This window comes from Lethenteron reissneri, chromosome 56 (assembly GCF_015708825.2).
Source record: "Lethenteron reissneri isolate LAM-NWPU_2019-01 chromosome 56, ASM1570882v1, whole genome shotgun sequence".
In the NCBI taxonomy this organism is placed as follows: Eukaryota; Metazoa; Chordata; class Hyperoartia; order Petromyzontiformes; family Petromyzontidae; genus Lethenteron; species Lethenteron reissneri.
Genome location: NC_083834.1, coordinates 9299060 through 9313623, shown reverse-complemented (window position 1 = coordinate 9313623; position 14564 = coordinate 9299060). Strand labels below are relative to the sequence as shown.

At 47.2% G+C, this 14564-nt stretch overlaps 1 protein-coding gene across 1 annotated transcript; it reads left to right on the top strand.

Annotated features, from left to right (window-relative positions):
* Positions 1-2102: 2102 nt before the first annotated feature.
* On the top strand, positions 2103-13655 carry LOC133357058 (intelectin-1a-like). Its single transcript, XM_061574803.1, has 7 exons — positions 2103-2387; positions 3640-3768; positions 5493-5746; positions 6301-6459; positions 9300-9423; positions 11151-11257; positions 12763-13655. The coding sequence occupies exons 1-7, from the start codon at positions 2261-2263 to the stop codon at positions 12913-12915; spliced, it is 1053 nt and encodes a 350-aa protein (XP_061430787.1). The 5' UTR covers positions 2103-2260; the 3' UTR covers positions 12916-13655.
* The last annotated feature ends 909 nt before the right edge of the window (positions 13656-14564 follow it).

Sequence of the window (14564 nt, the reverse complement as noted above, 5' to 3'; positions counted from 1 at the left end):
CGTGTTCACGCGACTCGTATTTTGGAGCTTTTGAAGACTTGGAACCCCTTTTGGAGAGTCTACGATCATTGCCGTCGCGACATTTCAAAAGCACAGGGCAGTGTTTCTTCTCCCTGGCGGTTACGTGAGATGATTTATAAATGCGTGAAATTATATCGTGCCACGAGAGTCATTGACTGAATAATCACGTAGGAATTTGCCAATATAAAATAACTACGATACAATTTGAATCCACATGGTTACTGATAACGATAAAAAGGACCGTTACTAAACTCATTAATCGTATTCTTGGTTCTTTCGGTAAAGTCACGTAGAAGGGAAATAACAAAATAATAAAAAAATTAACCCGTAAAAACAAAGTTTTTCACTATAAATCCTTTATATGCGTGGCGGCTAGAGTCCTCTCGTCCTCTGGCTTGAGATGGCTGCCACCTATGGGTCAGATGATTGTCTGCCAGCATTAAGCAATTGGTAATTAAATATTTTTTTCCCCTAAACAGTGTAAAATTTTGGAAAAAAAATTTCACGAAAATTAATTGTCACGCACAACGAGTCTGTGTGGAAAATGTCAGCTCGATTGGATCACGGGAAGTGGGTTAAAAAACGACCGAAAGATTTACACGGTCCTAAGCAAGCAAGCACGCAAGCAAGCAAGCAAGCGAACTTAATATAAAGGATTAAAAAATATTATTTCCCTTCTACGTGACTTTAGCGAAAGAACCAAGAATATGAATCCATACAGTCACGAAAGCTTTAAATCGAAATTTCATTGATCGTAAACAATGTATTCGCTTGTTAGTTGTTACTCAGTAGTTAGAGATGCCTCACGATATGGACAATTGGGCTGAAATGTTGATGCTCGTTGCTCGTGCATTTTATTTCTCAGAAGCATGCCGGGTCAGGCAATGGTGCGTTAACTACTCGGTTGCAACTAAATTCAATAAAAGTTTGAGAGTCAACTTTTCTAGCTTACGAAAGGATCGGTCAATATGCTCTGGTCGTTGAAGTCTCACACTTTCAAACATTAACTCTGGTGATACCGCAAGGCCGTTGCGTCTCCAAAATAATATCTTCTCCCTGTTTTAAAATAGCTCATTATCTTCCACTCGCAAACCGATCCACTTCACGTTGCAGACGACAGTGCAACCTTAAGCATCATATTTAAATCGCCACAGCTGCGTGCAATCAACGCTTAGTTGAAAAAATAAGAAGAGGCTTTACCCTTTCTGGCAATAAAACAGGGAGTGTTTAAGATGTTCAAACATCAAATAGAAACCTTTTGCAAGGAATCAAGTCCGCATTAGCCACACGTATTTGTGGTGAACATGCAAACAAAAACACGCTCTGATAATAGATGCATTGTCTTTAAAACTGATTGTTCTACACCAGAGACAGCCTTCTTAGCCAGCATGAAGGCTGTTCAGAAGCAATTAAATGGCTTATCATGTGGACATTTCTAGCAGCCATATATTCTAAATGCGTGTTTCTAATTGTGGAGGGAAAACCGGAGAAAAACCCACGTGACCACGGGGAGAGAGAAAGACACGCAAACTACAAATATACAGCAGCAGCCGTCAGTGTCGGTTTTGAACCCACGACCTCCTGCATACCAGGCGAGGTAGTTAACATCTCCTAGCCACCGTGATGATGAGAGAGACAAGCAAACTCCAAATATACAGTAGGCGTCAAGGGTCGGGATCGAACCCACGACCTCCTGCATACCAGGCGAGGTAGTTAACATCTCCTAGCTACTGTGATGATGAGAGAGACACAAACTCCAAATATATACAGCAGCAGGCGTCAGGGTCGGGATCGGACCCACGACCTCCTGCATACCAGTCGAGGTAGTTAACATCTCCTAGCCACCGTGGTGATTATTCCACCTGGTCAGTGCAAATTATTGGAAAGTGCGAGGTGGTGGGCTCCAGCCGAAGTTGACCGTGGCCTGGAATCAACCTCGAGTTTGTTTTGTCCGCGGTGCGAGCGCGCTCGCCACTCCACCACAACCCGCCACGTGCAGACGAATGCCTTGCAACAACAACAAAAAACACCCCACAAGTTAATTCGAGGGGTCGCCAACATACACACGTTGATTGTTTCGCCGCTAGAGAGCGGGCGGGCGGGCGAGCGCCTCTCGGCTGGCACGGCGCCCGCTGACGATGGCACGTCCCCGTCGCGTCTGACACCCCCGCCCACCCCCAGGGATGGTCTTAGCGGGTGGCATCTGACGCTTATTTAAAGAGAGAGGGACACTCGGTGGATGCGCAGAGGGGCGAGTGCATCTCATCACAGAGCCGTGGGACGACTTGAGACCATGGAAGCTTCGAGACTGCTGCTGTTGCTGCTGCTACCGCTGCTGCTCTTCTGCAACAGCGTCGCGGCTGCGTGTGAGTAACTTCCCCGCCAAGTCGCTCGTTTTGGTTATCGCGCCTTCCGAAGCGCTTTTTATTGTCCGGGTCGTTGCCACGTTGCGCGTTTAGGCACGGCGTCCGACGTTTCGTTTCAGGTCCTAAATTCGGATTGTTCAGGAAGGTCCCAGCACGCGGGAGCGAAACGTCGGGCACCGTGGCCGAACGACACGTGGTACAACCCAGAAAACCCAAACCGGAGAGCTTACACAGTAGAAATCGTAAAAAACCTACAGGTCAATCTTGGCCTCCCAAAAGGTGAACGTGGAATTGACAACATTGGTTGGAGCCTACTGATAGAGATGAGCGCTGTCCCGTTGCTTGTTTGAGCCGAGAGACCCTTTTGTCTTGACCCTCCGGTTCTCATGGGAGCAGGGGATGCTGCCACAGTGGCCTCACGCGAGACTTGCGATCCGTAGGATGCGAGTTAGATGCCGTCTCCATGCGCGGCAGTTGAAAGGACGGTGGCAAGTTTCTCAAATGCCCCCTCCCCTCATCACGCGCACTCCGCTCATTCTCGCAAGCGGCGGCTTTTGTGTTACCGGCATCGCGCGGCCGTCTGGAATGCTCTTCCTTCCGACATTAGGCCACTTGGGCTATGCACTTTTAAATCATGGAGATTGAAACCTCATTTCTTTAGAACTGATTTTTGTTGTGTTTAGTTTGTCGTCCTTCTCCCTGCACCTCCAATTAGCACGGTGGGCTACGTACGGTAAGAAAAAAGTTCAACGTACATACACACATGCACTGCAGCTACGGCTGCTACGCTCACAATGAAAGGTTCAACCACCCAAATAAGCGTATTAATGATAACACATTTATCAGATGGTTACGTGGCTTAACCTCACAATCATCAATCACAAATTATAATAATGTGATGTCAGAATTTATTTCTTTACATTTAAAATATATATATATTTTTTATTTTAGGTCAGATCGCGTAAATAAAATGTTATTATGTCGTGTAACCCTCCTCAAACTAACACAGCCAATTAATAAAGTGGTAATGTTAATGAACAAAACGTACATGGCTGATTTAGTCTTGCCGCAGCTTATGACTGCCGGGTGGAAGAGGGTTTCACGACACACATTTTATTCACGCGATCTGACCTAAAAGAACAAAACCAAATCAATTATGAGCCATCACATCGGTCGCGAAAGCCCAGCGCGTGCTAAATATATAACCGCGTGTTTGTCAGAACGGCTAAATTCGGCTCTGCCGTGTCTGCAGGTAGCTGCACCGATTCGTGCTCGGACGCGAAGGAAAGCGAGTCGAAATGTGGCTGCAAGCACGAGGAAGAAACCAAGCAGCTGCCGCGCTCCTGCAAGGAGATTAAATTGAAGACGAAAACGAAGGAAGGTACGGACCTCGCAGCCACCGCGCGACGACCTCTGCTCGTCGCCGCGACTCTTCTCGATGCGTCGAAGTTTGCCGCTGTTGCTGCTGCTGACGATAGAAGCCACGAGATGGCTTCACGAGAAGAGAGTTCCTAGAGATGTGCTCCTCTTCCTCCGTTGAACGGAGAGCGCAGACTGCATTGGGCTTCATAATCAACGTTTTTGGGTTTAGATCGCGTTATTTATAAATGTGTCGTAACCCTCCATCACTCGACACGGCCAATCAGTAAAAAAGTGTCACGTTGACAAAAGACAAAAAGTCAACGTGACACTTTTTTTTTTACTGATTGGCCGTGTCGGGTGGTGGAGGGTTACGACACATTTATAAATAACGCGATCTAAACCCAAAAACGTTGATTATGAATAATATTGGTCGCGAAAGCCTACGTGTTAAACTGCATTGGGCTAACTCTCTTTTTCCCCACTGTTTGGGTTACGTGGCCACAGTCGCACTGCTGTTGCTTGTCTTTGATGTATCTCCACGTGTCTCTGTACGTATCGCGTGGTATCTTTACGGTTCATGCACACCTTAGTACGGTGGCGAGATGTTAACGACGTCGCATGGTATACAGGAGGTCGCTTTTGATTATCAGCTTTCGTGACTGCACGATTTCACAGTGTTAGGTTCTTTCGTTAAAGTCACGTAGATAGGAAAATAAATAATAATTCACGACGTTTCGATCGCAGCAACAAGCACTCGTCCTCAGGTGAGAGAAAGAAAACCGTGCCTCTGTGTCACGTGTCTTTTCTCTCTTTCACCCAAGCCCTCTTTGAATGTTATCCCCACCCTCTCGCCCATTTGCAGCCTCCCCCCCTTCCCCTCTATCTAATGCCTCGTCACAGAGGCATGTTCCTCTCTCTCACCTGAGGACGATAGCTTGTTTTTGCGATCGACACGTCGTGATCTATTATTTATTTTACTATCTACGTGACTTTACCGAAATCATCTAAGAGTAGGAGGTCGCTTGTTCGATCCAGACTCTGACACCTGTAGATTTGGAGTTTGCATGTCTCTCTCTTCCCGTGGTCACGTGGATTGTTTCCAAGTCCTCCGTTTTTCCCCCTCCACATTTAGAATCAACGTCACTCGTTTAGAGTATTTGGCTGCTGTAAATTTCCACGCGATAATAAGCCACCTCATTGGGCTATAATTTGTCATAGCCAGGTCGCTTCTGAAAAAGAGTTATATAGCTCATTGGACATTACCTGGTAAAATTAAATAGTTGAGTTTTAGTATTAACCAGGGCGGCCGCTGCATCGAACCACGAACTTCTCCCAAAGAGTGGGTAACGCGGCACGGCTTGGCCACGTCACCACCACGTGACTGGAAACAAACAAAAGCCGCAGACGACATTAACACTGTCGCAAGACAAAGACCCCCCGTGTAGCCTTAACAGATTGGGGCAAGTGCTGCTAGCGAGCACCTATGAAGACCGGCACGGCATGCGAGGGGGTGGGTGGCCAGCACCACGCCCGGCCGCCCTTGTCTCCCCGTCGGCGATGTTTACACACCGAACCAGGTACTCATTTTAGACTGAGTCGACCTAAAAGAGGCCCAGGACCGGTTGAGATAATAGTGACTGATGTTGGTTGCCGTGAGCGGGAATCGAACTCGGGTGGCCGGGTTCCTAGTGCAGTGCGCTGACACGCTTACACCGCTCCACTGCCGCACGCACGCACGCACAGACGGGGTCTACTGCCTGCAGACGAAGAGCGGGCAGTTCTACCAGGCGTTCTGCGACATGAACACCAACGGAGGGGGCTGGACCCTGGTCGCCAGCGTCCATGAGAACAACATCGCGGCCAAGTGCGCCATCGGCGACCGCTGGTCCAGCCAGCTGGGCAGCAACCCCGCCGTCGGCTTCGTAGACGGGGACAGAAGCTGGGCTAACCTCAACACCTTCGGGCGGGTGGAGTCCGCCACTGACGACGACTACAAGGTCCGCTGCCTCGGTTCACCGGCGGTGGCGTCACCGACGGTCGCGGCCAATTTAGTCCGATCGGTCCCGTTTTTAGCATTTCTCTGCTTATTATAGGTGTCGAGTTTACCCGCTCTGAGATGTCTGCAAGTTGCAGGGCGGTGGGTTCCCACCCCATTCACCGCTGAATCTCGGTAACGCATGAATGATTCAGCGTTAATTTTCATTTAGAGTGGCAAGTGCCGCTGCTATTAAAGACGTTGTTACTCACAGCAGAGAACCGTGGAGACACAACCGCCACGCTCTACGATAGCTGGCGCCAATCTGTGCCACACGCCTTCTCGCACGGCCTTGTGGGAGGGTGTGTGGCACAGTTTTTTTTATTTTAATTTTCTACTGATTCCGTTCTGATGACGTACACGTGAAACTGATGATGTATACGCCACCAGCCACGCACGTCATCGTCAGCTTGGCCCGCCCAACAAGAAATATTGTCCACCTCTAGGAGGTCACTGCCCAGCGATCTCTTTTTCAAAATCGTGCTCCCCTGTCGTGGTGTTGCCGTGCGCGAGCAGAACCCAGGCTACTTCGACGTGGACGCGGAAGACATCTCCGTGTGGCACGTCCCCAACGGGACGCCGCTGGCCCAGTGGAAGATCTCATCGATCTTCCGCTACCACACCGCGACGGAGTTTCTCACCCCCTTGGGAGGCAACCTCTACTTCCTCTACAAGGTAGGCAGCACTCTTGCGGCCGTCCGGTATTCTGTTGAGTTAGCAGCACCCAGACCGTTGTAGTAGGACCCCGACACAGGGGCTGGAGTGTGGATATGTATACATGTTGAAGTTCTTTTGCGCCGTACGTAACCAACCATGCTAATCAGAGTTGCGCGGGGGAAGGACAACAAACTAAACACTAATAGAAGTTTTAAAGAATTGAGTTTTCAATCGAGATGATTTAAAAGTCAAAGTTTCAGTGGCTTCCGATTATCGCAAGGGAGAGCGTTCCAGACGGCCGCAGAAGCACATCTGAAAGCGCCGTGCGATGCGGTGACCATCTCTGTTCGATGGACAGCCAAAAGCCGCTCTGCTGCTGCGAGGATGATGAACGGAGTTTGCGAGACGATCGTTTACGATGGCCAGAGTTGACGTGATGATGGTTTACGACGACCAGAGTTTCGAGCGGTGGTAGTTCACGTTCCTTGGTAGTGCCATTCCTCAGACAGCGGCGTGCGCAGGCACTTAACAAACTAACCAACGAAACGCAGTTTGAACGAAATTAGTTTTCAATCTATATATTAAAAGAGTTACTTATAGGCTGGCTCTCCCCGACACCCAATGCTCCGAGCTGAACAGGGCACTCGCTTGTCGCTGTGGATAGCACAAGCTCAGCAGCTTGTGGTTATCCACAGGTGCGAAATAATTTCAACGTACATACGACGCCAGGTGTCACTCGCTCTTAAACGTACCAAGGCTCTCAGGAGGTGCTATGTTTCGCAGACGGCCAATAGGATGGCAGACGGGGGGAGGGCGATATTGCGAATTCATTTTAGCGATCGTTGCACTCATGGTAATGATGCAATTTGTGAGTCATTTTTAATTTTGACAAAGATTTGGGACCGTGACGCTGGCACATGTGGCCTATTCGTTTGCGAGTTGTTGGTGGCGAGATGTTAACTACCTCGCCTGGTATACAGGAGGTCGCGGGTTCGACCCCGACTGCTGTATATTTGGAGTTTGCATGTCTCTCTCCCCGTGGGCGTGTGTTTTTTTTCTCTGGGTCCTCCGGTTTTTCCATCCACCTTTAGAACCAGCGTGCGTTTAGAGTATTCGACTGCTAAAACTCCCTACACGATGACAAGCCACTTCGTTAGGCTATCATTTGTGATGGCCAGGTCGCTTTTGAAAAGAGCTACATAGCTCAGTGGGCCTTACGCGGTAAAAAAAAAAAATAGTTCATAGTTTTACAGTTTATAGTTTAGCGTTACATCACGGGATATTGTATGTCCCACTGCGAAGAAGATGGCATTTAAAACAACTTTTTTTTTAAAGGTTCATAAACCCGCAGTATTTACCAAGACGGACGCTGGGCTCAAACCGCGCGCCAAAACACGCGCTCCCGTCCGGTCACCCCCGCGTGCTTCGCCTGCAGAGCACAAATCCTGTCCGGTCACACGTGGTTCGCCTGCAGAGCACAAATCCCCTTCGGCACCGATTTTCACTGCGGCCACCGATCGCTTCACGGAAGTTGTCGCAGTGGCCTCGGATTTCCTTCGCCGCTGCAAGCGGTCTCTAGGTTGACTCGTCACGTTTGCTTAAATGTCCTCAAATTTCGCTGGCGAACTTTTCTCTCTCTCTTTCTCTCACTCGTCCACAAAAACATTGGGTCAAAAGTATGTTTTGGTTCATTAACAAGACGATTCAGGTACAAAACGCCACAGAGAGGATATGACAAGGGGTTGACCACCAGCACAAACACACATTACGGCACACATTACGGATTACAGTGCAATCCAAACCCGTCTAAATCGCATGTTCCAATAAACCGTTTCAATAAACTTAAACAAGCCCTCGGTGCCTTCCTAAGCTCCTATGCCCCTGTAGGAGAAGGGGAAGGGAGGGGGGAGTGCCTAAATGCCACGAAAGACTTCTTATTAAAATTGTAACTTGATTATTGCTTTGTTGTTACAAGATTAATACATTTCCTCCAAAAAGATCACAGCGCCGCTTTTGATGAGATCAAAGTGCGTGCCTGTTTTTTGTATTTTATCTCTTTGTTTTTCACGACATTACAGAATAATAATCAATTATCTATTCAGTTCATTTGTGCGTGACAATATTTTTATTTTTGCACAGCGAATAGAAATTTAAATAAAGAAGCAGAATCCGCTTTTAATTTGAACTCAGCGCCGTTTCACTTTGATGACTTTTGCTCGCACTTATAGTGAACGTTTGTGAAAACTAGTGAACACCGACCTCTCCCCTTGCGATCAACAACAACGAGTCACTTTTTTTTCAAATTCGCATCAATTCAGAATCCAGTACGTTATTGTAAATCAGAGGTCGCAAACGGGTTTTGATTCCTTGCCCCTACCCATACCCGGCCGCACCAGGGTCGCAAATGGGTACCCGTATCCGTACCCGGCTGGGTACGGGTACCCGTTCCCTACCCGTACCCTACCCGAAATGACAAACGGTTAATCACCAGTGACTCACGGCCTACCCGTACCCGTACCCGGCCGCACCAGGGTCGCAACGGCTACCCGTACCCGTACCCGGCCGGGTACGGGTAGCCGGGTATCGGGTAGGGTACGGGTATCGGGTACCCGGTTGCGACCTCTGTTGTAAATTCATTTTGGTAAAGCGACCTTATGCTCACATTTTTAGCGAAAATTTGTGATAGTTAGTGAACACCTACCCTCTCCTTTCGGTTTACACATAGTTTTTTTGTACTCACGTAGAGAAATTTTTATCTATATAAATTCAATACAATCTGAAACTTTTAATCTTGTCGACAACAGGAATTATTCCGTGTGTGCCTAACATTTCTACGTTGATTGTTGATGTTGTTGCAGATCTTCTATCCATTAGTATACGGTTCAGGGACCTGTCCAGCAAGCAATGGGCCAGCCATCCCAATCGTTTACGACTTTGGGAACACCATCAGCGTCGCCTCTCAAGTCTGCCCAGCTTGTCTGGGTAAAATGCATTCCTACGTTTCGGCTCCGGACAAATAATTTACACGTCTCGCTTAAAAACAAACCTTGTACGCAGCCCTGACTCCCTTCCACTTTTCTCTTGCCCTTCCCTGTGCTGCAACATCCCCAGTGTGTGTCTAGATTTCTCGCCGTCCATTCCGTTTCTCTATCCGTGTGTCCTCTTCAGCACCTCCCTCCCCCCTCTCCCCTCCATCCCCCCTCCCAACTTTTCTCCAATCTATCTCATCCACATCCCTCCCCTCCCAACCCTCCCCATCTCTCTCCTGTCTCTCTCTCTTTTTTACGATCAGAGGAAACAAGAAGATGCTCGGTGTAGTCGGCACTTTGCATCGTTCATCATTTCGTTTTTTTTTCAATGCTTTGTTTTATGTGCCCCCCTGCTCCTTTTTAAATGAAAGATTTCACAAAAGATTTCATGCTCTGCTCTCCTCCTTCTTACCCCTTTCCTCTCTCTCTCTAACTCCCTTCTCCATACTCTATGTCTATGTTCCCCCTGTTTTCTATGTAATATTTTTTTCTCACCATCACTCTCCGTATTTCCCTGTCGTGTTATATTATTATTATTCTTTGTTGTTGTTGTAACTTTCTGACCCGGACACTGACTGAACGTCTGTGAAAAAGAGTTTTTATAGCTTATCGGATTCCTCCAGCATAAATATTCTGCTTAAATAATACCGCACAAATCCCACCCCAGATATGCTGCATCAAATCTGGCTGTGACGGTCCCACCTGATGACGGAGACTTGTGTTGCCTCCGAAACGTCGTGATTTTTATTGTTTTATTTTTATTAATTTCATTCTATATAGCTCCATGGGCCTTACCCGGTAAAATAAAAAAATATATATAGTTTTAGGTTAATTTTAATAGTTTTAATCATAGGCTTGTCTTTAATTTTCCATTCACGAAGGACATTGTGATTCGGTTGATGGCTCCACGAGTGTCTTCGAGGAGTAGAAGGAGGGATGTCAAATCCAGGAAGAGATGGTGCCATTATATTTGCGTCTCGAACGAGGAGGAGTTTATTCTGGTTCAAATCAATTATTTTTTAGTTTTCTTATAAATACAGGGTGTTTAAAAAGATGGACACGATTTGAAATCGCTATATCTCTGCAACCACGAACCGCCCATGAATGAAACTCTTACCACTTGAGAGGGCGGGGCATAGAGAGGGCGGGGCATAGAGAGGGCGGGGCATAGAGTTTGAAATGATCACCGCGAGATGCCTCTCCCAGCGCGCAAACAGCCCCAAGCCTTAATCATACGCAAGACGGCGTTTTGCGTTCTGCAGTTCAGCAAGACTGAATTCATAATTGCGGTGCAGCGTGCGTTTCAACGGCGTTTTGGCATTGATCAGCCAATGTCAAAGAGCATTCGTCGCTGGTACCGACAATTTTAGGAAACGGGCTGTTTATGTAAGGGGAAGAGCACAGGGTGACCATGCACTTCAGAGGAAAACGTGAGAAGAGAGGCGTTTGGGACGAATTCAACTATCGTCTCGATGTTGTCCCTACAGCAGGTGGAGGGCACATAGAGAATTTATAAAATGGTTAGTTAAACTTCATAACTCATTAAACCGTTTGCAACTTTTTGTGTAATTGTAACATGTTGCCATCGTGAAATATACTGCTTTGAAATTGGGCCCATCAATTTGAGACACGCTGTATAGTTGATGTTCCACAGCTCACATGCAGCGGTGTTTTTTGCAGGTGGGACGCTTCAAGGTTATGTTCACTTGAGGGTCTTCAACAACGAGAGGGCACCATTCGCCCTCTGCTCAGGCCTCAGGGTGCTTGATAATTGCAACACTGAACACGTGAGTACTTACGTTAGACTCGATCATCATCGTTGCACACGTGTTATTTATGCAGAACATCTCGTGTAGTCAGTTTAACACGTACTAGGCTTTCACGACCGATATTATCCATAATAGAGGGGGGTTTTTGGGGGTAATATCGCATAAATATAAATGTGCCGTTAAACCCGCCACCACCACCCGACACAGCCAATTTGTAAGGTTCGTCACGTGAACAAAAAGCACCAATTTGTTACTCGTTCAGCACTAACCGGTTGTGAGTTGGAGGGTAAACTAACTACAACATTTACAATTATAGTGTAGTGTATGGTGTAGTGTATAGTAGTGTAGTGTATAGTAGTGTAGTGTATAGCGTAGTGTATAGTGTAGTGACTAGTTCAGCACTAACCAGTTGTGTGTTGGAGGGTAAACCCACAACAACATTTACAATTATAGTGTAGTGTATAGTGTAGGGTATAGTGTAGTGTTTAGTGTAGTTACTAGTTCAGCACTAAGCGGTTGTGTGTTGGAGAGTAAACCCACGACAACATTTAGACTTCGAGCACCGTGACATTTAGCCGGCAATTACAACAACCAGCATCATCAGGCGGACAGCCATAGTTGTGTAGTGTAACGATTAGGCCATTGGACCTGAAAATCAGAGGTGCCCCACCCCCAGGTTGCATAAGACCCGAAAATGCTCCCATAAATCACGTAGCCAAGGGAGGGAAGGGTGCTTTGGAGCACGTCCGAAGACGGACATTTGGGCGATGAAAACAGCTGTGGAGTGTGCGGCTGCTAGGCGGATTGTTACGTCGCAGGAGGGCGAGGGATGGTGGAGTCCCGGGGAGGCTTTCATCCGGGGAGGATTGGATCGTAGCTGACAATGAACGACGGTGGCTCTTGAGTACAGCTAACGACGTCACAAGGCGCGTGACGTCACGAGACGACGTCACGAGTAATGGCGTCATTGGGATCTGTACTCTTAGGTTTTTTCGGTAAAGTCACGTAGGTGAAAATTAAAATATATAATAAAAATAAAATAAATAATAATAGAAATAAAATCATAAATCACGACGTTTCGGAGGCAACACAAGTCTCCGTCATCAGATGGGACCGTCACACGTAAATTTACTGTATCAAGTGAGGAAAAATCCAAGAGACAAGCCCTTAAATACAAGTGATTGCTGGGGAGTGGCGGTGGGGAGACTTGTGTTGCCTCCGAAACGTCGTGATTTATTATTTTATTTCTATCATTATTTCTATTATTTGTATTTTAATTTTTAAATTTTTTACCTACGTGACTTTACCGAAAAAACCTAAGAGTATGAATCCTTGCAGTCACGAAAGCTTCAAATCTAGAATTGGGATCTGTGCCATGTGACCGGTTTTCTGATTAAAAAAAAGACGGCTCGTTGTAACGATGATGCGTTGCTATCAGCCTATGAGCGAGGCTGACTTTCCTGGAGAGGCGAGACAGAGGGCGGCACTCTTGACCCGCGTTTCCGCCTCTCCCGTGTCTGCAGTACTGCATCGGCGGCGCGGGCTACGTCCCAGAGCAGACTCCGAGACAGTGCGGTGACTTCAGCGCCTTCGACTGGAGCGGCATCGGGACGCACGTCGAATGGAGCGCCTCCAAGAGCTTGCTCGAGGCCGCCGTGTTCATATTTTACCGCTGACCTGGCGGGTGGCCCGATCGTGCCCTCCTATCGGTCGCAGTGCCATGCCATTGGCCAGAGTCAAGGGGGTGTGTGCCGTCACTGGCACGTGACCCCCATCTTTTTTGCCCGTGAAATTTTTCCCATTTATCTTTGGGGTCTTTCTTCCTACCCCGCTCCTCTTTCTCTCTGCTCGCGGTCATCTCTACTGTCCGTTCCACAGTTCCTTAATATCTTCGGGGCCAGAGGACAGAGAGGCATTCTCTCAGCAGGTTTACGATGAGTCATTGGGTGGCACAGTGGTTACACTTGTGGCCTCACAGTGAGGAGTTCTTGGGTTTGAATCCTGACTCTGGTGCCTCTCTGTATTTGGAGTTTGTATGTTCTCCCCTTGTACTGGCATGGGTTTCTTTCGAAGTCTTCGGGTGTCTTCCCACAGCTAAAAAACAAACAAATTTGCAATGTAACTTGTCCATAATACAGGTTTTTGGGGTTAGATCGCGAACAAAACTGTATTATGGTTGATATTGGTCGCGAAAGCCGACGTGTTAAACCAATTACGCATCCCAAAGCTCAATGAAATACCTGCAAATTTCTCACTTGAAATTACGGAGAAGCAACATCGCCCCCTCCTGCGTAAATTTGTGTCCTTCAATTAGCGCAGGTCAACATACATACACACATCACCACTATTTCCACTGTCTATCGAAGCAGGGCATACTTCTCAGTCTCGGTCTACCAGAAATGTCCAGTAAACTGTAATAAAGTTGAACACATTACCAGTACGAGATCTCGGTTGTGAATCCACTCCTGCCACCCGAATACAGATTTAAAACTAATCTATATATTTTTTTATTTTACCAGGTAAAGCCCACTGAGTTAAATATATTTTTTTCAGAAGCGACCTGGCCACAAATGATAGCTCAACGAAGTGGCTTATCACGTGGACATTTATAGCAGAAGCCAAATACTCGAAACGCATGTTGATTCTAAATGTGGAGGGAAAAACTGGAGGACGCGGAGAAAAATCCACGCAACCATGGGAAGAGAGACACGCAAACTCCAAATATAGAGGCGTCAGGGTCGCGATCGAACCCACGACCATCCTGCTTACCAGACGAGATAGTTAACATCTCGCCCCTGGATTGTCCCGGTCATCGAGGTGAAAACTGCAGTCTTGCTTTAACCCTGGGTTTGAACATTGTAAACTTTGGAGCCAGTCACATTATTTAGCAAAGGAAAAAAACCCGATTTTTGTATTTAAAACTGCACACTGCCATGACAATGGCAATTAAATGTTTACCTCGCCGTTATGAATTAATAAAAAAAAAAGCTTATCTCAATAGCAACTCCTCTTAAAAAGGGAAATAAATAAAGGATCTCCATTCACAGTGGTGCCCAAGCTTGAATCAACGAAACTCTGCGACTTCCTCTTCAAAGCTGCCTTTGAACACAGCCGTACCATCGGCTAACCTTGCGGGCAACGCGTAGTGCCCGGCAACGTCAACGACTGTCTGATGTCGACACCGGTGTACCGGATATACGTATAGGATGATTGCGCAGGGAGTAAGCATATACGTTGAACTTATTTCGCACCGTACGTAGCCAACCCTGCTAATCGGAGGTGCGGGAGAGAAGGACGACAAACTCAACACCAAAAGCAGTTCTCA